Raw genomic sequence first — 23,207 nt, forward strand, 5'->3', positions numbered from 1 at the left:
GTGTGTGTAGGCAGAGGAGTGCAGTGGCCACTCAGCTCTGGCTCCTTCAGTCCTGCTGTGGACAGAGGATGCTTCTGAAGGGTATTTCTGCAAAGAGCTGCTCCTCACAGATTGAGGATGCCTCCTGCAGCTTGAGCACGGTGTTATTGCTGGAGAGGCAGGGCAGCACAGGGGCTCAGCTGTGCAGTGACACACTGAGATCCAGCAGGGGCAGGTGCTGCTGTGCTGGGAGGGCAGGGCACACCCGGGCCTGGGGTGACTCTGGCAGGTGGCCAGGAGCTCTGGGACTGTGTCCCTGCCCGGGGCTGTGAGCAGCACAGGCAGAGCCCCCTCCTGTCCCCTTGTTCTCTGTGCTGTGCAGGAGGTGCCTGGGCGTGCAGAGGGTGCAGAGGGTGCTGGGGCTGGGTCTGCAGAGGGTGCTGGGGCTGGGTCTGCAGAGGGTGCTGGGTCTGCAGAGGGTGCTGGGGCTGGGTCTGCAGAGGGTGCAGAGGGTGCTGGGGCTGGGTCTGCAGAGGGTGCTGGGGCTGGGTCTGCAGAGGGTGCTGGGTCTGCAGAGGGTGCAGAGGGTGCTGGGGCTGGGTCTGCAGAGGGTGCAGAGGGTGCTGGGTCTGCAGAGGGTGCTGGGGCTGGGTCTGCAGAGGGTACTCGGGCTGGGCGTGCAGAGGGTGCAGAGGGTGCTGGGTCTGCAGAGGGTGCTTGGGCTGGGTCTGCAGAGGGTACTCGGGCTGGGTCTGCAGAGGGTGCAGAGGGTGCTGGGGCTGGGTCTGCAGAGGGTGCTGGGGCTGGGTCTGCAGAGGGTGCAGAGGGTGCTGGGGCTGGGTCTGCAGAGGGTGCTGGGGCTGGGCGTGCAGAGGGTGCTGAGGGTACTCGGGCTGGGTCTGCAGAGGGTGCTGGGGCTGGGTCTGCAGAGGGTGCTCAGGGTACTCGGGCTGGGTCTGCAGAGGGTGCAGAGGGTGCTCGGGCAGGGCTTTGTGAGCCCCAGCCCGGGCTGACCCACTGCTGTGTGTGGTTGTGTGGCAGGTGGTGAGCCAGCGCTTCCCCCAGAACAGCATCGGGGCCGTGGGCAGCGCCATGTTCCTGCGCTTCATCAACCCCGCCATCGTGTCCCCGTACGAGGCCGGAATCCTGGACAAGAAGCCCCCGCCCCGCATCGAGCGTGGCCTCAAGCTCATGTCCAAGGTGAGCCCAGGGACCTGCACTGCCTGTGTGCTCTGTGCTCCAGGGGAAATGTGCCCTTCATTGCAAGGGCACTGCCTGTGTGCTCTGTGCTCCAGGGGAAATGTGCCCTTCACTGCAAGGGCAGTGCCTGTGTGCTCTGTGCTCCAGGGGAAATGTGCCCTTCATTGCAAGGGCAGTGCCTGTGTGCTCTGTGCTCCAGGGGAAATGTGCCCTTCACTGCAAGGGCAGTGCCTGTGTGCTCTGTGCTCCAGGGGAAATGTGCCCTTCATTGCAAGGGCAGTGCCTGTGTGCCCTGCCTGCTCCATGGGAAATGTGCCCTTCATTGCAAGGGCAGTGCCTGTGTGCTCTGTGCTCCAGGGGAAATGTGCCCTTCATTGCAAGGGCACTGCCTGTGTGCTCTGTGCTCCAGGGGAAATGTGCCCTTCACTGCAAGGGCAGTGCCTGTGTGCTCTGTGCTCCAGGGGAAATGTGCCCTTCATTGCAAGGGCAGTGCCTGTGTGCCCTGCCTGCTCCATGGGAAATGTGCCCTTCACTGCAAGGGCAGTGCCTGTGTGCTCTGTGCTCCAGGGGAAATGTGCCCTTCATTGCAAGGGCAGTGCCTGTGTGTGCACCATTAACCGTCCCAGCTCTCAGTAAGGATGGGGACAAGCACTTTCCCAAAAGGATGGATAAGAGAGCAGAATTCCAGCTGTTCACTTGAACTTCTCATACAAATTAAAAGGTTTCATGATGGCATACAAATTCTGTGGCCTGTGTATATTATTCATGGTAAATGTTGAGAATTTGTATTTTTCTTTAGATAGGGGTGCACTACTGCTTTTATTTACTTAAGGTCCAGGAGAAATACTTAGTAACTTACTGGTGGTTTGAAAGATTATTTATTTTCCTAGTTTAAAGTTCATAAACAAGGGAACTGGTTTTTAGTATTTAGGAGTATGACAAAGAAAAGACTTTGAAAGTGAATGTATTTTAAATAACTTGACTTACTGGCCTTTTGTTGTGAAACCTCAGGACAAGATGTGAAAATAAAGTTTAACTTAACTGGCAGAAATATTTGTGTCCATTACTGTAACAGTTAATACATTAACCCTTTGTGTGCCTTTGCCATGTTTTTTCCTTCAGATCCTTCAGAGCATTGCCAACCACGTGCTGTTTACAAAAGAGGAGCACATGCGGCCTTTCAATGACTTTGTGAAGAGCAATTTCGACGCAGCGCGAAGGTACAGCCTGGGGGCAGCCCTGGGTGTGTGCAGGGAGCCCTGTGTGCCCCCCTGTGTGTCCCCTGTGCCCCCCTGTGCCCCCAGCCCCGTTCCTGAGGGCTGTTGCTGGCTGCCCCTGCAGGTTTTTCCTGGACATCGCGTCCGACTGCCCGGCCAGCGACACGGTGAACCACAGCCTGTCCTTCATCAGCGACGGCAACGTGCTGGCGCTGCACCGCCTGCTCTGGAACAACCAGGAGAAAATCGGCCAGTACCTGTCCAGCAACAGGTGAGCTGCAGCCCTGTGCTCAGGGGACAGCTCCACTCCTGCAATGGCCTGTGTTGGAAGGAACCGTGCATCCCGTCCCGTCCCGTGCATCCCATCCCATCCCTTCCCCTTCCATGGGCAGGGACACCTTCCACCAGCCCAGGGTGCTCCAAGCCCCATCCAGCCTCCCCTTGAGCACTTCCAGCTCTCCAGCCAGCCTGTGTCTAGGCCTCCACAGCCTCACAGGGATGGATTTCTTCCTGGTATCTAACCTAAATCTCCCCTCCCTCAGCTAAAAGCTGTTAATATTTGGAAATATTCTCTCAGTTATTACTGAGAATAATATCAGTTATCATTGAAGATTTCTCATATTTACTTTAAAAAAGAAAATCCAGCTTGTTCCAGTTGAGGAAGGGTAGTGGGAGTTGCTGAGTAAAGGACTTTGCTGACAAAGAACATGTTGTTTGTAGGGACCACAAGGCTGTTGGACGACGACCTTTTGACAAGATGGCAACACTTCTTGCCTACCTGGGGCCTCCAGAGCACAAACCTGTGGCAGATACACATTGGTCCAGCCTAAATCTCACGAGTTCCAAATTTGAAGAGTTTATGACAAGGTAAAGAGATTATTGTGGTGGGGGGACACAGTGTGGGTTTCTAGACTTCATCATGTGAGGAGGTGTCAGTAGTTCTTAAGAGTCTCTGCTATCAAGATTCTCTCTGTTTGAAGGAATCTATGTAAACCTTTTCTGAGTAGATTTTAATTAAAAAAACTAAACTGAGAACCACAAATGGTGATAACATGTGATTTAAGGAAGGCTCAGGATTTTGAGAACTTAATACTTTTGTTCAGAGATGGAAGTAAAGAGGGTTGGGGTTTTTTAAATTTGTTTGAAAGGCAGTTGTGAAAGTTGATGTCAATGTATTGCTTTTTAGGCATCAGGTACATGAAAAAGAGGAGTTCAAAGCACTGAAAACATTAAATATTTTCTACCAAGCTGGGACATCCAAAGTTGGCAATCCTGTTTTCTACTACATCGCTCGGCGGTAAGAAACCTTTCCCTTCCCAGTCTGGAATGAACCTGTCAGTCAGAGGTGCCAAGTGTCTGTATGAAAACAGCTATTGAAATTTACTGACAGCACTTTTGAGTTGTTTGCTAAACCAAAACTGCCAAAGTCATTGCACTCGTGGCAGGAGTCCTTGCTGGAGGTGTTGAGGGAGATGCCAGTGGTCAGAGGCAGCTCTGAGCTGCTGCTGGGGCTGTGCTGGCAGCACTGGGGGGGCTGCTTTGGCCCAGGGGCCGTGGCAGTTCTGCAGTCCTGGTGTCACCAGGCACTTTGGGGTGCTGGCACAGCCCTGGGGGGTTCATGGCCTGGTTGTTGCTGGTGTTTTGTGCCTCTGGGAGCAGAGCCCTGCCTGGGCTTCTGGCTGGCTGTGGTGGCAGTGGCAGTGGGGGGCCACTTTCAGTGTTGGCATGAGAGGATGTCATCAGTGGTGACTCTTTGGATGGAGTGAAAGAACACAAGATGAGGAGCATCACTTACCTTCTGTCCTGATCTTCTGTCTTCCAAAGCAGTTCATGAAACCTGCAGGTGTGCTGACAGAAGGGGCTGGCTCAAGGGCAGCCTGGATGCTTTTTTCTCCCCTTTAAAATTTATTCTTTTTTTAGCAAGATCCCTGATGTTTAAGCCCCTTACACACATAGACTTAGAAGCAAAGGCAGTCCTTTGAATTCTCCTTAAAAAACTGTTTGCTTGCCACATTTTTCTTCTTCATTTTGTTCCATTAGACACAGTCTTATTTCATGTCAAGTCAAACAAAATGCCTGCATTGTTATTCTGCCTTGTTCAGACAAGAAATTAGGCATACAAATGTAGAGACCATTGATAACCCATCTTAAAAAGTGACTGTGGCTGGCAGTGATCTGAGGCATCCTTATGTATTCTGTGCAGGCCTGACATGCAGTGCTTCCTTGTTTGCAGAGCAAGAAATGGCTATTTCATCTGCAGAGAGAGGGTTTCTGGAAGTAAATCAAGACAAAAGTTTGAACCACGTGTTTGCTAGGCCTAACTCACCTCCCTCTTCTTTGGAAGCAGAAAAATTAATTTATCCAAAAATGCCTCACTGGGCAAAACTGCCATGGTCCAGTCAGCCAAGTGTTCCTGCCTTCAGATAGGGTGGGAAGGAGCAGATTTCTGAACATTTTATTCTGGTGTGGGATATTGATGAAAATATTGTTGCACTTCCACATGATTCCACATGCTAGGTGAGTTATTACCTTAGTCTTCAGCAGCTGCACAATTCAGTAATCCTGGCAGGGCTGCCTTTCAACCAGCAGGAATGATGCTCTGGCATCATCTCTTCTCATAGGATGTGGCTAAGTGGAGCTTATTTGGGGTGTTTGTCTTCTGGTTCTCAGCCAGGTGTTGTGTTTTCAAGGTGTGAAATGTGGAAAATTTGTGTACATTGGAGCTGTCAGATTGTTTCAGGGCTTGTAGCAGGCTGGGGTTTTCTGGGATTGTTTTCCCCTCCCCCCCCTTTTTTTTTCTTTTTTTTTTTTTTTTTTTTTTAGTTTGAAGATCTTGTTGCTAAGGCATTGTTGAGTCATTTTACTGATATATCTGGATTGGTTTATGTCCTTCTTGTGCTGTGAAATTTAATTCCTTCTGTCATCTGTCTTCACATTTTGTTTCCTGGGCAACAGCCCAGCTTCTGGAGCCAGTGCTCTTCTGTTTCTAATCCCTACCCAGTTACAAAAATGATCCATAAATCAATAAGTATTGATCCTGAACTAGTGCCATTAGGTTTTCAAGCTGATCTCAAGCTAATTAATAGGAATGAAACCTCTGAGCCATTGCTGCAATCCCCACAGCTCTTCCACCCTTTGCAGAGCAGGCACACAGCTATCAGAGGTGTGCCCGAGCTTTTCTGGCTGCTTTGAATATTGCCTGAGGTGCTGAGCATTGTTTTGGCAGCAGAGTGTCTGAATAGATGAGGGGTGTTTGTGGGTGTCGGTGTGCAGAGCCAGGGCCGGGCTGCCTCAGAGGCTGCGCAGTTCCTCAGCAACAAGTGCTGGGCTCCCGCTCTCCTCCTCCTCCTCCCTCTGCCTTATCGCTCATTCCTATTCCAGGAACATCCCTGCAAGCCTCAGTCTGCTCTGCTGAAACAGTCTGAGCAGGGAGGCTGGAGCTGCAGCAGCCTGGGCAGCCCCTGGGAGGGGGCACAGCCCTGGGGCCGTGCCTTCGTCCCCCTTTGGAGAACCCACAGCCCCACGAGCACTCCCAGCTCTCGTTACCTGCTGAGGAGTTGGAAGGGTGGCTAGCAAGTCCTTTAGGGTGGGAGTTTGCAATTGGCCCCAGATAACCTCAGGAAAACAGTGTTTTCCTGTTGGTGGTCACCAGATTGTCTCATTATGGGTGAAACACTCTCAGAGCCTTTAAAGTTGATTCCATGAAGGTTTTTTTAAAGCAGTAGAATTTGGCATCCTGTACTGATTCTGCAGCAAAGACACATTAAGTATTTCCTGTAATTTCCTCAAATCAAGCAGCTTAACCACAGCACCTCATTTTGTGGCCAGTCCTGCCCTGCAAGCCCAGCTGCTCCCTCTGTGTGGGGTAGGCAGATTTGGGAACTGCTGAGTTCTGAGCATGGGAAATAGGTTGGTGCTGTGCTCCAGTCAGTCTGCACTCAGCAAACACAGGAACTGCTTTGGTGTTTCTAAGTTCTGAAGAGTAGGAAGGGGAGGGATATCCCAATGCTGCAATCATCTCATCAGACATACATCAGTATCTAAATAATGCAATTTAATATAACCATAATTTCCCCCCACAAGACGTGACAATGGAGCCAAATGTCTGCTTTAAACAGGTTTGTATAATACCATGTTATCTCTTTGTTCATATTACTCTGCTTATTAGAAAAGAAGCACAGTCACTAGTTCAGTTCAATACAAACATAACTTTATTTTTACTTAAATGCCAATGAAATAACTGTACAAATTCTTTGTGTAACATTTACTGTTAGAAATTAAAACACGTTTCCGGTTGTAGAAATACTGTTCACAATTGGAAAGTTGTAATTTCTCTGATACCAGTGGTTGTAAATGATCTACAGCCCCCATTGACACCTTAGGAGAAACAGGTGGAGGACTCCAGTCTCTGTTGTGAGGTTTTCTGGGTTTTGCAGCACCTTCATGCTACAATAACTGGAAATTAAATGGCCTGGAATGAATGGAAAACATCGTATAAGATCTGCAATATTAAGTGGATAATACTTTTTCAATTAACTTGTTCTTCAGTTTTCATTTCATGCTGTTTGCAAAACTTCATCTGTAGTATATCAAGTACCTTTGCCATAATTGAAATAGTTTTCCTAGAGTGGTCAGAACCATGCGTGCAGCTATTCCTAAGGCTGATGTGGAGAAGAGCATCCATGGAAGCAGGGCCATGTTCAGTGCCATGGACTGGCTTCTTTCTCTGGGGAGTCACAGCATTGCTTCAGTGACAGCTCTCCAGCTAACTGCTTCATTCATTTGCTGCATGACTTGTGTTAGAAATCAGCTGATATTTCATTTTACTGATAGTAGTTTGCTGTGTTCTGGCTAATTTGTGGTATTTTAGGCAGAACATATTAACATTTCAGGATGTCACTTGACATAAAGTCAAGGAGTTGCAGGTCATTAATTTGGGTACATGACTCGTTGGTGTTTGACAGTGTCATGGCATTGAACATCTGGCATTTTTCTCTACTTTTATCTTTTTATTTTTCTTCTTTTTTTTTTTTTTTTTTTTTTTTTTTTTTTTTTTAATATGGATAGAGCAATAACTTGCCTGCAGCCTCTAAGTCAAGCCAGAGCAGAAGGATACTGGCCCCTACCAGTGTCCCATGCTGAAGTTGGACCGTGTTGCCATCTCAGTTTACACCCTCTTAGCAGATATCATGGCACTGTCATATTAAATTCTTAAATTCAAAATTGTTCTTCTTCATATTTAAAATACTCTAATACATATGAAGCAAACATAGATACACATGCTAGCGATTTTGCTCAGGAATAACTTCTGATTAGTGAAACAGTTTAGTTCCTTTATTTTTTCCCTTTCTTTTGCATGTCATCATAACTTACAAAGAATCTGTGCTGCTATATTACAGGAATTGCTCACTGGCAAGTCAAGCAAGACAATGCAGATATGATACAGGCCTTCTGTTTTTTTCCAGTTGTTCAATGACAAAAAGATACATAAAATCAGTACTTAAAATTCTGATGTGTTTATTCTGTGCAAGTAAAATGAAAAATTTAAATACAAAATAAGCACATTTTTGTAAACAAAATAACAGATTAGTTGTACTCAATTAAGACATATGAAAATAAGTAGCAGCTTAGTACCAAGACATTAGTGTGCAGGTCTTTAGGAACCGTTGCTTTCTTTAGATCAGAGTCAGGGCTGGGAATTGCTGCCATTCTCGTTTCCTCGGGGGTGCTGTGTGCAGCTGCTGTGGCAGAAGGAGCCGGCAGTGCAGCGCTCAGTGCATGGCCAGGGCCAGGGCCGAGGGCAGCAGGGGCAGGCACAGCAGCGCCGGGCGCCAGCGGCCGGCGCGGGACGGCGCCGTGGGCTGCTCCTGCCGCGGGGCGCCCGCCGTGCCCCCCGGCCTGCGGGGGGGCTTGCTTGGCATTCCGCTGCTGATGCTTAAAGTCAGGGGGGTGCTGGGGGGCGCCGAGGCCGGGGCCAGGCTGGCGTTGCCCCGGGGGGAGCCCTGCGGCAGCACGGTGCGGGTGGCCGCCGCCTCCTGGGGGCCCCGGGGAGGCGCCTCCTTGGCTTTGAGCTGCCTGTGCCTTTTGCTCGCTCGGGTGGGCTCGGAGGCCTCCCTGTCCGCCGCCGTGCTGCCTTGGCTCGTGGGGCCCGTGGGCTGGGCTGGGGCTGGGGCTGGCGTGCTGCTGGCCCGGGGCTGCTGGGCGCAGGGAGCCCCCAGAACCCGGGCAGCCGTGCCCTGCGCCCAGCGCAGCACGTAGGGGATCATTTGGTTGTCGCCGCAGGACCAGGGGTTGTTGTACAGAGTGATGACCTGCAGCTGGGACAGCTGGTCAAAAGCTTTGTCAGGAATGTACGAGAACTTGTTGTTGTGCAGGTAGAGGCTTGTGAGGTGTTGCAGTCTCACCAGTGTTCCTGGGAGTATCTGGGACAAGAAGTTATTGGATAGATCCACTGTCTCTATGTTGTAGGGCATATTGGTTGGAACTGTCCAAAGTTTGTTGCTGCTGAGATTGAGAAACTTGAGACTGCTCAGTGTGTTGTTGATCAGGACAGCTCTTTCCACCATATTCCTGGAAACATCCAGCACTCTGAGATTCCACTGGTAAGCCGTATCGAGTTTCTGAAGAACTTTAATGTTGTTGTTTGTGGCATATAATTCCCATAAGGACTTTGGCAGATGAGCAGGAACATTCTTGAGCCAATTATTTGAAATATCAAGGGTCCTCAGATTGGTGAACCTCGTTAGCTGATGATCGAGATCTACAAACTGGTTAAAGGACAGATTTAAATATGTAAGGTTGTCTTGAAGTCCCTGGGGCAGTACAGTTAAGTTTCTGCCTGAACAGTCCACATTCCTGTCGTTTCCTGAGCACTTACAGCTAGAAGGACAGATACCCAAACCAGTGGGTATGAAAACCAGAAGGACCAGCAGACAGGTAGATGCATTCAATATCTGGTATTCCATTGTTGCCTGGAAATAAATATACCAAAATGACACCCTTTAAATCCAACGTAATACATTTTATCTCTGCATAAGGGTTGTCTTGGCAAGGGCCACTTGCAGGAGAAATTAAGTAAAAATATCAATAACCCCCTTTGTGGCACGGTCCTTTTTAGAATTGTTCAAGAGAGACTTCACAAAGCATCCCTTCAGCCTGTCATGTTGTCTGGCAGAATGAGACTTGTTTTTTTCATCTCCCTTTCCCCCTCCAGCTCAAATGAGGGCTTTCTTCCGAGCACGCAAGTCTCTTCCAAACGTTATACAATGTCTGCTTCTTGTTTTTAGTGATTTCAAGCCTATATTATGTTTGGAATAATGTGTTCATTTATAGAGGATGAAAAAATGGCTGTCAACTGGATCTTCACAAATCTCTGCAGTAATGTAGCAGTCCCCCCCATCCATGCTGTTTGCTTAAGTAAATCGGTTAAAATGCATCGTAGGAATTTAGCTTGAAACCCAGATTCCAGTGTTCATGCTAACATGCACCGTAGCATTTTCCCCTCCTTGCAGTCTTAATTACAATCTCAAAGCTGGAAACACATGTTTAGAACCCGAGTTACCGTTAGGAAGAAATCTCTGACACTGCAGCAAATTTCTGCTGCAAGCATCTCTCATCAGCTCCTAATTGCATTCCCGTTTCCATCTCCGATTTGGTAGTAGGATTTTGTGAGTAAAATCAAAAAGCACAAACTTACCGTGTGTCCTGCAGTATCAGCACATCGTTTCTGTGATGGATTGGAGCTCAGAGGTCGCCTTGTTCTGGAGAGCAGCTCCAGAGGCTGCCGGGGGCTGTGCTTGTCTCAGCTGCATCGTACGGCTGCGCCCGGCTCCGCAACCACCTGATCCTCGGGCACTGCAGAGCCACCCGGGGCTGCCAGGGGCTGCCAGGGGCAGGAGAGCCCTGCCAGGGGCTGCCAGGGGCAGGAGAGCCCTGCCAGGGGCTGGGCTGGGGCAGGAGAGCCCTGCCAGGGGCTGCCAGGGGCAGGAGAGCCCTGCCAGGGGCTGCCAGGGGCTGGGCTGGGGCAGGAGAGCCCTGCCAGGGGCTGCCAGGGGCAGGAGAGCCCTGCCAGGGGCTGCCAGGGGCTGGGCTGGGGCAGGAGAGCCCTGCCAGGGGCTGCCAGGGGCAGGAGAGCCCTGCCAGGGGCTGCCAGGGGCTGCCAGGGGCAGGAGAGCCCTGCCAGGGGCTGCCAGGGGCAGGAGAGCCCTGCCAGGGGCTGCCAGGGGCTGCCAGGGGCAGGAGAGCCCTGCCAGGGGCTGGGCTGGGGCAGGAGAGCCCTGCCAGGGGCTGCCAGGGGCTGGGAGTGCCTGCCCCATAGCTGGCTGCTGCTGCTGCTGCTCCTCCTCTCCTGCTTCTGCCCTACCCCACAGCCCTGGGTGTTGCTGATGCTCCTGCCCCTGCCCTGCTCCTGCCCTATCCCACAGCCTGTGTGCTGCCCCTGCCCCTGCTCCTGCCCCTGCCCCTGCTGCTGCCCCTCTCACAGCTCCCCTGCATACTCACAGGCTCTGGGCTGCCCTTCTACTTCATGTTTCTATTTGCAAGTCAGGTTAGCCTGGACTCTTTTGCCTTTTGTTAACCTCTCCTTCTGTAAAAGAGGTTAATGTGAATTTAGGCTTTCTGGCTTAAGTTTTTAAAGCTACACTGCCAGAATATATTTTCCCAGTTTTAAAATACTTTGCTTTCTGCTCCTCAGTTCAGGCTATCGTGGTGTTGTCAGGTGTAATGCAGCTCAGCTTGTAGGATTTTACAGATTCCTACAGGAAATCTCAATCTGATTTTCTCAAAGCAATAGGAGAGTGAGAGTGTTTGTGTTTCATTTATAGTGCTGTTAATTTTAACAGGGTGTCATGTGAACAAGCCTTACAAAAATCTCTGAAGAATTGTAATGCAATTTTTTTTGGCATACCTAATCATACAGCTTATGTAAACAGTAAAAAAAATTGAAAACATATTTTCCTAGAGTCACTGTGTGCACAGCAGCCTGGAATTTCATTTCGATAACATACTACTCTTTATTAGTGATAGTTTGTAAATTCTGAAGTTTATTGTGTGTTAATCTTTGTTCTGTGCTCCATCCACAAATCTATTCCCTCCTCAAGCACACTGCAAACTCTGCCATTTTGCAGAGCTCTTATGGAAAGCTAGCTTCTTTCTATAAAAATAAGTATTCAATACTGGTAAAAAAAAAAATTAATTTATTTGTGATACCAGCCTGCTACTGCCCAGCCAAGCTGGTGTGGGGTGATGAGCTGTGCTGGTCCTCAGGGCCCAGGGAGGAGCATGTTGGCCACTGGGAGCCCAAAGGAATCCATGAACCACTGCATGAGTTTGTGCATTCAGTATCTAAGCAAATATTCAGGTGGGCTTTAAGTGACCAACACATCTTTGACTCAGAAAGCTTTATTGAGGTGTCCTGGCATGGTCTGCACTGGCCTGCAGAGCCTGCAGTGAGGCTGGGCTGTGTGTGACCCCTCCAGGGGAGTACCTGTGCCTGCCCTCTGCAGTCTCCTGCTGCACACCATGGCTGGCCACAGTCTGTTGCAGTCAGATATTTGCTTCAGGCAGAGGCAGCTTGTTCTCTCTTGTGAAAGCCAAAGTTGGGAAACACCAAGGAAATGTCCAGGAAACGCTGAGGCCTCACTGTTCTTGTCCACATCAACTTCTTCTTTTTTCACTTTTTTGAAATTTACTTGATTTAAGAAAACTGTATTATGAGAATTATTTTGGCAGTCTACAAAGAGTGTTCTGGCTGGGGCAGTGTTTCATGGGTCTCCTGGATCAGCAGCTCAGGTGCTGGGGGCTGTGGTTCCTCTGCTTCCAGGTGAGGTGCTGAGTGCTGGTGGGGGTCCAGGCTGGGCAGCTCAGGGGGCTCCCTGAGCCACTCTGGGGGTGGTGGCAGGTCAGAGCACTCGGGTGCAGGGTCTGGGGCAGGGTCTGGGCAGCAGCCCAGGGCTGCCTGCCCGTTCTCAGGACTCGTAGTGTGCTGGGCTGGGCTCTCTGAGACAGGCAGCTCCTCCTGTGGGTTGTGTTTCAGCCTCCAGGGCAGCATGAACAAGACTGAGGAGCGCTTGGTGCCCTGCTCAGGGTCCAGGAGCTCTGGGGTGTCCCCATCCACAAAGGGGGAGCGCCCTGCCCAGTGGGACTCAGCCAGGGCTGGCCTCATGCAGCATTTCCACAGCACAATTGTCATCACTGCCAGCACCATCCCCATCAGAATGCTGCCCAGCATCACTGCTGCTACCCAGCTGCCATCCCCAGCTTCCTCCTGCCCTGGGAAGGGCTGGGGCTCTGTGGGAGCCAGGGCTGGGTCAGACTGCTGTGAGCTGGGCCCAGGTGCTTGCAGTTGGCTCAGAAGGGCTCTGTCTGCTCTTGGGCTGGTGGCAGTGCTGCTTCAGCCCTGGCAGCCTGGAGAGGTGCTGCTGCTGCTGCACAAAGGCAGCTCCACATTTCCCCACAAAGCAGAGCCAGCAGCAGCTGCTTGCTGGCCATTTCCTCCAGCCTCCTCACTAGGGTCCTCTCCTGCTGAAGAGAAGTAGGACATGGTAACTTGCAAACTGTATTTCTGCACTTCACTGCCAGCACACAGGTCTGTGTTAATACCATCATAGCTAAAATAACAATCTCCCCAATATTTCACATTTCAAGCCCGTTCCCATCTGTGTGAGCAGCAGATTTGACACTGACTTTACAAATAACAGCAGATTTCCAACATTATCTATCATATTAATAAAGAGGCTTGTTTGGAGGTAATGGCTTATTATCTTTTTTCACCTCATCAGAAAAAGGCACTGGCAGAGCAGTCCTCACAGGGCTTCAGACTAGCATTTATCAGTCATAAAACTGGTTATGGACCTGGAAAATACTCACTAGCATTGACAGACAGGGCTGTTGGAAATGAAGAAATGGCTTGCTGTGATATAAGTTGAGACAGAAGTAAAAGTCCCTTTACAATTGTCTCAAATTTTTGTTTCCTGTTCTCATATTTGCTCAGCGTAGCAAAATATTTAAAAGTTTTCCACTTACTGCTGCTATAATGACACAGCATTCTAATGGTAAAGTGTTTTATAAATAAATTCCTGCATGCAGATTGTACAAATGTTGAGTTGTTGGCATGAAACAGACTTTTCATTCCTGTGCTGGTTAGAGTTCAGCTCTCTGAATGTCTCCACATGAAATAAATTGTATAAAATTCGTCCCCTACGCTGCTCTTTCCCTTCTGAAGTCACTTTCATACAATTTGAGCTAATTCATTAGTTGCTGTCGTGCTAGTCCTGTTAAGCTATTTCTGGGAAATTAATATGCATGAGTCTTTATGGGTTTACAGATATGCAGAATTAAATTTTAAATGCAGCAGTGTAAACACACACGAGCAGTAAGTTCGTGACTCGAGAACGTCGTGATCTGAACTCTCGGCTTTGTAACGATTTAAATGGTTCAGTTCAGTTTTTATCCTGCTCCCCTCCTCTCAAGATAGACTCAGTAGCTGAAGTTGCTCCTTACCTGTTCATTGATGTCCTGTGGAGCAAGCAGGGGCTGCCTGTGCTGGTGGAGCTCGGGGGGCTGTGCTGTCAGGCTGGGAAATGGCTCTTTGCAGACACAGCCGCGTGCGGGGAGGAAGCTGCCAAGACAGGCAGGAAGCACCAGCAGCTCTGAGCCCTTATCTCAGATGGTGAGTAACTCTGCTCAGGGCAAACTCTGCTCTGCCCCTGCTGGAAACGTGTGTGTGAGTGGCCCTTGCCACAGCAGCTCCTCTGTGGAAATCCTCTGTGGAAATCCTCCTGTCCTTGTGGGAAGTAGTTGCAGTTTCGTCTGTGGAATCAACAGCTGTGCAAGCCTGGGCTGTGTTTGAGTTGCTGGTGTGATTCAGTGGTGGATTTGTGTGGTCTCAGGGCTGTTGGTGGGGAGCCCCCCTGGGTTGCTGGGTGAGCCATGGGAAGCTGTGCTGGTGGCTGCTGGCTGTGTGCACATCCTGTGCTGGGAGCTGCAGCCACAGGCACAGGGCACGGTCTGATTCCACCTCAGCCTGCCCCTGCTCTTGGTGTGTCCTGTGTGGGCAGTGCTGGCACCTGCTGCCATCACTGCCTGTGCTCTGGGCAGCTGCTTTCCCCTGTCTGTCCTGTCCAGGGAACTCAGGAGTGTGACTCCGGCTGCTCCAGCCCTGTGTGAGCAGTTCTGCCTGGCGGAAAGAAACCCACACCAAGCATGTCCTCATGGCATTTGGCAATTGTTTTCTGCAGTAGCTGCTGACAGATTCCTCTGCAGCCCTTCCTGTGGTGCCTCTGCTTTGCTCCTGCAGCAGACACACATCCTGATCCCATGCTCACACTAATTCCTGTCTGATTTCTTTTCTCCTCCCCATTCTCTTCAACCCCCACAACTGATTCTCAGTTCTAGGCTAAGCATGCAAACTCCTTCCAGCTGTATTTTCTCATGGCACAACCCACCTCTGAGCCTGGCAGTTGCATTTTTTGAGCCCTGTCTCTCTCCTGGCTGTGGTCCTGCCTCTGCCCTGCCAGCCAAGGTCATGGGTGATCTGCTGCAACTGGGGTGGGGGGGTTCACTCATCCTGGTCCTCTCAAACTTGTGCAACCATCTTATGTGTCACAGCTGTTGGTCACAGCTGCACAGGATGTTTGGAGCTTTGGCAGCCTCAGCACTTGTGACCGCAGTGCAACAAGAGCTGCTGCAGCCAGGAGCAGCCTGGGGAAAGCTGCTCACGTTTCCTTAAAAGAGCAAAATCTGCTGCAGAGAGCAGCCACAGGCTCCTCCCTGGAATTTTGGGAAGCTCAGGTCTCTGAGAGTAAAGAAACTAAAAGTTGTTGTGGTCTGGAGGAATTGCTGGCATGTTCTCTTTGGTGTCAGGAGAAAGTGGAGTGTGTTTCCATGATGCAGGAAATCACAGCGAGTCACCAGAGACCTTTACTGAGCTCAGCCAATAAAACATTCCAAAATGCATGGTCATATTAGAAAAAAATACTGTGACTTTAAAAAACAGTCACATAAGTAATTTAAAAACTGCTATAAGTTTATTGAAGATAACAAATTGAACAAGTTCTCATATTCTAGCAAATACTACAAAATTCATCTATTCATAGACAGTGTCAAAACACAATAAATATGGTTCAAATCATTGTGTTTCAGAAGTAACAAAGCTGGTTTTAGAAGTTTTTGATGGAAAATCCAAAAGGGCATTTTGAGAGGAACTAGATCCTGGATTAGTGGTTGAATCAGAGTTGTGACTAATGTATGGTTTTCTTTTAAAAGCAACTTGGTTATGCCTGTGCAGCATCTTAGTGTTCAGAGTGTTGATCAGACTGTTCCTTGTTCCCCTTTGAGGTCTTTGAGCATGGGCAGGTTCTGTCTTTTTGTCACCCTGATTTCTGGTCAAAGAAATAAAACCAGTCTTGACACTACTTACAGAAATATTAAACACAGGCTTACTTCCTTCTGCATCCACACCTGGCTGCAGCATTCCCACTGCCAAAATGGAAAAACTCTAAAATCTGGATTCACCTTTCTTGGGGGGGGGAAATTCTTGCTGTTACTTGAAATTCAAGTTTTTGATGATTTTTTTTGCCTGAGTGTGAATTAAATCTCAACTACAAAATTGGTTAAAATGGGTTTGTGGGGCTGGGATGGTTCCTTGCTTTCTTGTTCATTATCTCCTGCTTTGGTGAGCTTCTCAGCAGTTTCATCTTCAGTTTTCCCTTGGCTCACAGCATCCCTCCCTGATTGCAGCTCCTGCATTGGCAGCTCAGTCCCACCTGTGTCCTTGGGCATCCTCTGCCAGGTCCCTGCTGCCGTGGGCCACAGGCTGCTGGTGGCCAGGAGGTGCCCATTGCTCCTGGGCCTGCGCTGGCCCTGCTGGGCTCTCCTCAGAAGGGACATTCTGTTGGCTACTATGACTGTGGACAGGAGCAGGGAGATGCAGATGAGCACAAGAACTGCAATGATAATGAAGCAAATCAGGATGAGAGACTTATTGTCTTCACAGGTTTCTTTGGTCCTTGGGCTCTTGGGTTTGCTGCTTTTCACCAATCCTCCTGTGGTGGCAGCTGCACCTGGGGAAGTTGAATTTTGAGTCATTGTGGGGGACAGGGATGGCAGGGTGCTTTGTATCTTGGCAGGGGAAGATGGTGGATTTTGGGCTGTTGTGGAGGAGGATGGCAGGGTGCTTTGCATTTCCAAAGCAGTCATTTGGCTGCTGAAACTGAGGTCCAGAGGAGATTCTGTGCTTTCTTCTGCCCTGCCCTGGCTCCCACTGAGGTTTTGGCTGGTGGGACTCCAGGTTTCTTCTCTGAGGTGCAAACCTGTGTGGTTTGCACTCGTTTGCAGGCACAGGGAGAGGATGATCACAACAGGGAAGGCCAGGTGTGGGTTACTGCATCTCTTTGTCTTCATCTTCCTGCTGAGTCCCCTGCAAAAGTACAAATGATGGGGCTGGTTTAGCAGGTGCTGGATCTTAGAGGTTTGGATTGGACTTTAGGGAATAGCAGGCTGCTTGATGAAAAACACTTGGCCTCATTTTGGGGGGATGTAGGAGGATGAGTTCAAGTGCCCAGATAGTGAAAGAATAGATTGTCTCAAACTTCTGACAGTTGGAGGTTTACAGAAAATACACAAAGATCAGAAAAGAACATGGAGCAAAGAGAAGAGTTTCCTGCTGATGTCAGAGCAGGCTCTGGGAGTTACTCCTGTCTGAGCTTCCCACCCACAAAGATCTGTGGAGGTTACAGATCTCTGGCTGCTTCTCACCTCCCTGAATTCCCCTGGGGCAGGCAGGGGCACCCTGCAGAGAGCAGATGGGCAAGGGAGGAACTGGAACCCAAATGTTCCTGTAAGTAACAGCAGTAACTAAATGTGAACTGTGTGTAGTTCCTTGCACAGCTGGCTGGAGTACTTTAAAATGCCCATGAAAATATTTTTTCTCTTATTTTTCTGCTTTTTGGTACAAAAATCTCTTTATCACAAATGTACTTCTTGTGTTTTTCTCCCGAACATTCTACAGGTTGTGACATTTTCTTTAAAACACCACCAATAATTATGCAAATGAGAATAACCATTCATATGTTCTGTTCCACATTTGTGTGGCATTCAAATCTGTATCTGTTAAATTTTTCTGGAGGGTAGGAATGTGAGAGTGGGGTTGGTCTGATAGGAAGATAATAACCACAAATTAACAGGGACAAATCAGCCAAGCAGTGACCCAGGCTGTGTCCCACCAGTGTCTCTCTCCTGTCTCTGGTAACTGGTGAAAGTGTTTCCTCTGAGTGTTCCACACTCTGCTTGCTGCAAATTAAAATGCTACAGAGAGTGACCAAAAGAAGCACTGCTAATTTTATGTTTGTTCTTGAACAGATGTGCTTGTTGTCTGTAAAGGTAACAAAGGGTGTTTGTGTGTGTGTGAATATGAAAAATGAGAGAAGTGATGTTCTTGGTGTGTGACCAGGTGAAGGGAGGGCAGGGATCTACCTGGTGTCTAAGGGATCTCTCCTGACACACAAGGAAGCAGCAAAAAATCTGTGCCTTTAATGCTCACCCATAACATAAAATTATTCTCCATGCTGAGCTTAATCCTGTTTGCTCAGTTTGAACTAGAAACCATCTTAGTCATAAACTACAGCTCAGGTAGGATTTTTGTTGGTGGAAGGCACCTGGATGATTCCTTGTAGCCTGTTTTGAAAAGGAAAAGAAAAGCAAGGCCAGCAAAGCTTGGGCTTTGAGCATTCCAGCTCTTTTGAGCAGAGCAGGCAGAGGCAGCACAGCTCAGTGCAGCACCCAGTCCCTGCCCCAGCACCCTGAGCCCACAGTTCCTGTGCCCTCCACACCAGATGTGATTTTATTAAAACTCAGAGAGCTCGTGGTGTGAAGGGCTGCTCTTGAAACCACCAGAGCAAAGGAGCTGATCTTTAAAGGGCTGGTTTTCTTTTTAGTTCAGCCCTTTGTGTCTGGGTAGTGCAGGGTCTCAGTGCTCAGCCAGATCTGCAGTGCAGGGACAGCAGAGCCAAGTCATGACTGTCACTGTTAATTCCTTGGAGCCTGACTGTGAATAACCTTTAGCATGATGCAAAATACAGTTTATCAGCTTCCCTGATTCAGCTGATTCAGTTTGTTGCTATTTTTAATTACTCAAACTTCTGTAAAAATACTTTTGCATGTAACTTTCTACAAAATGTAAGAAACTTTAAAGTACAACCTAAAATAGAAGGAAAATGTTACTTACCTTGCCAAGATGTGGTCAACAGAGCATGGATGTTTCAGATATTTGGTCCTTTGACAATAAAATTTCTTTGTCCATGTATTGGCTCCTAGGGTGCAAACAACCATCAGTGCACAGCAGGGAGATTTGGGCAGTGCTGGTGATTTTTAGGCAAACCTGTGAGTGCAGTGGCATGTGGCTCTAAGGGGGAAACTAAAACCACAGTGATGACACACTTCCTTTGGGTAACAACAGCTACACCATGACACTCTGGGGGAAAATCACCAACTTGCCCAACTTAGCTCTCAGAACCACAGGAAGTGATGGGGGGAAAATCTCTTGTGCAGATGAAAGTTCTGTGTTTGTCTCTGGGCTGTCCTGCACTCAGGTGCTGTGGAGAGAAGTGTCCCAGAGCCCTTAAAGCTACACCTGTGCTTAGAGCAGCCTCTTGTTTGCCTTGGAAGAGTTGAGTTAATGACAGCTCAGGACAGTGACAGGTATTTAAAAATACCTTAAATTTTCACAAGCTGCCAATGAATTTTTTAATTAATTCTTCCTACTAGAGTTCAGTCTGCTGTGTGGACCCTGGAGATGTGGTTTAGGCAAACGCGTTGCCTAGTCTCAAAATTCAGAGAATCTTTTAAGTGAGAAAAAATATTCTCAATTATGTGGAAATTTTTGAAAAGAGCTATTTTTGTAGACAAATCCTCTGTACTCCTCAGAGCGTTGACCATTCTTAGAAACAGCTCCAGGCATTGGAGTGCTGCAGGGTAGAGTAACTGCAGTGCCCCTGGACCCTCTGGAAAAGTTGGGGTGTGGATTGAGACTCCTGAGATAAATACATTTTTCACATACAAACATAGATATAATTTGAATCTCTAAGGCTGTTACAGAGTGGGGGCACTCAGAGCTTGTGGGGCACTTCAGGATGAAGCTGAGTGAAGCTCCCTCATGCTGGGCACTGGGTGTGGTGTCCCTGCTGCCACAGGACAGTGCAGAGGGTCAGTCTGGCTCAGGGACAGGACAGGGCACCAAGGGCTTTGTGCTGTGGGGCTCAAACATGACCCAGCTGTGTCTGTCCTGCTTTACAGGTTCAAGACTGGTCAGATCAACGGGGATTTGCTGATCTACCACGTGCTGCTGACCCTGAAGCCATACTATGCAAAGCCATATGAAATCGTGGTGGACCTCACCCACGCTGGCCCCAGTAATCGCTTTAAAACAGACTTTCTTTCTAAATGGTTTGTAGTTTTTCCAGGCTTTGCTTATGAAAATGTCGCAGCAGTTTTTATTTATAACTGTAACTCTTGGGTCAGAGAATACACCAAATACCATGAAAGGCTCTTGACAGGTTTGAAAGGGAGCAAAAGGCTTGTTTTCATAGACTCTCCAGGGAAGCTGGCAGAGCACATCGAACACGACCAGCAGAAACTCCCAGCAGCTACCTTGGCTTTGGAGGAGGACTTGAAAGTGTTTCACAATGCTCTCAAACTGGCTCATAAAGACACCAAAGTTTCTATTAAAGTAAGTGCTTTTAATGCTGTCCCTAGTGATCTGTTATAATTGTATGAGGATTGGAATATGATCGTACCATCTCTTAATTCTCCTGCTTTGTCTAGAGGAGAAATCTCATCTTTCTGGTATGCCCCATTAGGAAGTACAGAATTTCATGCATCTGTCTTTGCTGGCAGTAGAAGTGTGAGGCTGTTGTCCTTGGTGTGAGTCCCAGAAGTGCTGCAGCAGTTCTGCTGTCCCCAGGTTGGCTCCACAGCGGTGCAGGTGACGTCGGCGGAGCGCACGCGAGTGCTGGGCCAGACCGTGTTCCTCAACGACATCTACTACGCCTCGGAGATCGAGGAGATCTGCCTGGTGGATGAGAACCAGTTCACCCTGACCATTGCCAACCAGGGCACCCCGCTCACCTTCATGCACCAGGAGTGCGAGGCCATCGTCAGGTCCATCATCCACATCCGCACGCGCTGGGAGCTGTCCCAGCCCGACTCCATCCCCCAGCACACCAAGATCCGGCCCAAGGACGTGCCTGGGACGCTGCTCAACATTGCCCTGCTCAACCTGGGCAGCTCTGACCCCAGCCTGAGGTACAGACCTGATCCTGCTGCCCCTCTGCACTGCTGGGGTACAGACCCTGCCCCTCTGACCCCAGCCTGGGGTACAGACCTGATCGTGCTGCCCCTCTGCACTGCTGGGGTACAGACCCTGCCCCTCTGACCCCAGCCTGAGGTACAGACCTGATCCTGCTGCCCCTCTGCCCTGCTGGGGTACAGACCCTGCCCCTCTGACCCCAGCCTGGGGTACAGACCTGATCCTGCTGCCCCTCTGCCCTGCTGGGGTACAGACCCTGCCCCTCTGACCCTCTGCTGGGGTACAGACCTGATCCTGCTGCCCCTCTGCCCTGCTGGGGTACAGACCCTGCCCCTCTGCACTGCTGGGGTACAGACCTGCCCCTCTGCACTGCTGGGGTACAGACCTTGCCCCTCTGCCCCTCTGCTGGGGTACAGACCTGATCCTGCTGCCCCTCTGCCCCTCTGCCCTGCTGGGGTACAGACCCTGCCCCTCTGCACTGCTGGGGTACAGACCTTGCCCCTCTGCCCCTCTGCTGGGGTACAGACCTGATCCTGCTGCCCCTCTGCCCTGCTGGGGTACAGACCCTGCCCCTCTGCACTGCTGGGGTACAGACCTGCCCCTCTGCACTGCTGGGGTACAGACCTTGCCCCTCTGCCCCTCTGCTGGGGTACAGACCTGATCCTGCTGCCCCTCTGCACTGCTGGGGTACAGACCCTGCCCCTCTGACCCCAGCCTGGGGTACAGACCTGATCCTGCTGCCCCTCTGCCCCTCTGCACTGCTGGGGTATAGACCCTGCCCCTCTGACCCCAGCCTGAGGTACAGACCTGATCCTTCTGCCCCTCTGCACTGCTGGGGTACAGACCCTGCCCCTCTGCCCCTCTGCTGAGGTACAGACCTGATCCTGCTGCCCCTCTACCCACTGCTGCCCCTCTGCTCACTGCTGGGGTACAGACCCCAACCCTTCTCCCCTCTGCTCACTGCTGGGGGCTTCCAGGGCTGCTCTGCTGCTAGAGATCCTCTCCTGGTCAAAACCTACAGCTCCCTAAAATGCAATTTCTGATAAATAAAGACTAAGTTTTTATAAGTGAAGAAGGGCACACACTCTCAGAGGAAGTGAAGGCATGCAGGAAGCTTAATTTCTCTTTATAAGTAGTAGTTCTGCTTTGCTCTCTGTGTTTGTTGGGTACATAGGATTTCCATGGTGTTGAGCTTCTTGTTTCAGAAGATGGGAGCTGTGCCCCTTAGAGCAGCTTGTGGTTTGTGTCAGAACTGGCTCCCCCAGGCTGGGTGCTGGCCAAGGGCACCCTGGGCTCTGGACAGGCTCTTTCCCAGCAGCTCAGGTACACCTGGAAGGATTTAGAATTTCCTGGAACTCTGAGCTGTTCTGAGACATCCAGTACAGAGCCCTTCAAACATACTCTGTAACTTTATCAGAAATTGTTCAGAGCAAGTAGAAGAATAATTTCTTCTCTTTCTCCAATAAAATTCTTCTTTTCTCTGAATTGTAACCAGTCCAGGGAAAAAGTTTGGGATTTAGATGTAATTTCTACTACAGCAGCATTGAATTGATTTTTGGAATATCAGTACTGTGGTGTATAATATGTATATGTTCAAAAGTACAAGAAAGTTCTTACAAATCTCACTGTTTGCTTTGTTACAGGTCTGCTGCCTATAATCTTCTATGTGCCTTAACCTGTACCTTTAATTTAAAGATTGAGGGCCAGTTACTGGAGACTTCAGGTCTGTGCATTCCTGCCAACAACACACTATTTATTGTATCTATCAGTAAGACCCTTGCAGCAAACGAGCCCCACCTCACCTTGGAGTTCTTGGAGGAGTGTATTTCAGGATTTAGCAAATCCAGTAAGTAACTCCAGTGCTTGTTGAAAATGAATTTGAAAATATTCTAATCTCTAAAAAGATTTTAGATCTAGCTTAGTCCCCTGAGCTTCCTCACTGGCTCTGCTGCTCTCTCCTTTTGCTTTGAGGCTTCTCTTCTCCCAGTGTTCTTGGCTCAGCTCGGGCAGGAATTCTTTTAGCACTGGAACTGAAAGGGCTGAGGAGGTTATTGATGGGACAGGCTGGTGCTGGCTGTGTGTGCTGAGGGCTGTTGTTGCAGGCATTGAGCTGAAGCACCTGTGCCTGGAGTACATGACCCCCTGGCTGTCCAACCTGGTGCGTTTCTGCAAGCACAACGACGACGCCAAGCGCCAGCGCGTCACCGCCATCCTGGACAAGCTCATCACCATGACCATCAACGAGAAGCAGATGTACCCCTCCATCCAGGCCAAGATCTGGGGCAGTCTGGGCCAGGTACAGCTTCTGCAGCAGCTCCACACTAACACCACTTCCTTGCACTTCAAATCACGTTTCTTCTTACTGGGGTCAGCATTTTGTAAAGAGTTAGACTTTAAAATGGAAAATAAAATAAAATAAAAATAGTGCTAAATTATGGTTTCTAGTTCTGAATCACTGGTAGTAAAACCTAATGGAATTCAGCTCTGTGCTTCTAAAATTTGCATGGGTT

At 49.5% G+C, this 23,207-nt stretch overlaps 3 protein-coding genes across 6 annotated transcripts in view; 1 reads left to right on the forward strand and 2 right to left on the reverse strand.

Moving 5' to 3' along the window:
* The window catches only part of NF1 (neurofibromin 1), a 74,887-nt gene that overhangs the window by 32,450 nt on the left and 19,230 nt on the right, over window positions 1-23,207 (forward strand). For all 4 annotated transcript variants that reach the window (XM_079324654.1, XM_079324656.1, XM_079324655.1 and 1 more), the window contains 9 exons: window positions 1,021-1,179; window positions 2,302-2,399; window positions 2,521-2,667; window positions 3,117-3,263; window positions 3,583-3,693; window positions 19,686-20,118; window positions 20,353-20,693; window positions 22,341-22,543; window positions 22,800-22,993. In XM_079324654.1, the coding sequence (XP_079180780.1) occupies window positions 1,021-1,179; window positions 2,302-2,399; window positions 2,521-2,667; window positions 3,117-3,263; window positions 3,583-3,693; window positions 19,686-20,118; window positions 20,353-20,693; window positions 22,341-22,543; window positions 22,800-22,993 (1,833 nt within the window). The remainder of the gene's footprint in view (window positions 1-1,020; window positions 1,180-2,301; window positions 2,400-2,520; window positions 2,668-3,116; window positions 3,264-3,582; window positions 3,694-19,685; window positions 20,119-20,352; window positions 20,694-22,340; window positions 22,544-22,799; window positions 22,994-23,207) is intronic.
* On the reverse strand, window positions 6,592-10,188 carry OMG (oligodendrocyte myelin glycoprotein). Its single transcript, XM_079325168.1, has 2 exons — window positions 10,093-10,188; window positions 6,592-9,163 (listed from the first exon to the last, which is right to left on the reverse strand). The coding sequence occupies exon 2, from the start codon at window positions 8,960-8,962 to the stop codon at window positions 8,168-8,170; it is 795 nt and encodes a 264-aa protein (XP_079181294.1). The 5' UTR covers window positions 8,963-9,163; window positions 10,093-10,188; the 3' UTR covers window positions 6,592-8,167.
* Window positions 15,959-18,874, reverse strand: EVI2A (ecotropic viral integration site 2A). The gene is made up of 2 exons (XM_079325356.1): window positions 18,619-18,874; window positions 15,959-16,812 (listed from the first exon to the last, which is right to left on the reverse strand). The coding sequence occupies exons 1-2, from the start codon at window positions 18,720-18,722 to the stop codon at window positions 15,984-15,986; spliced, it is 933 nt and encodes a 310-aa protein (XP_079181482.1). The 5' UTR covers window positions 18,723-18,874; the 3' UTR covers window positions 15,959-15,983.

Source organism: Erithacus rubecula (assembly GCF_903797595.1).
Source record: "Erithacus rubecula genome assembly, chromosome: 22".
NCBI lineage: Eukaryota > Metazoa > Chordata > Aves > Passeriformes > Muscicapidae > Erithacus > Erithacus rubecula.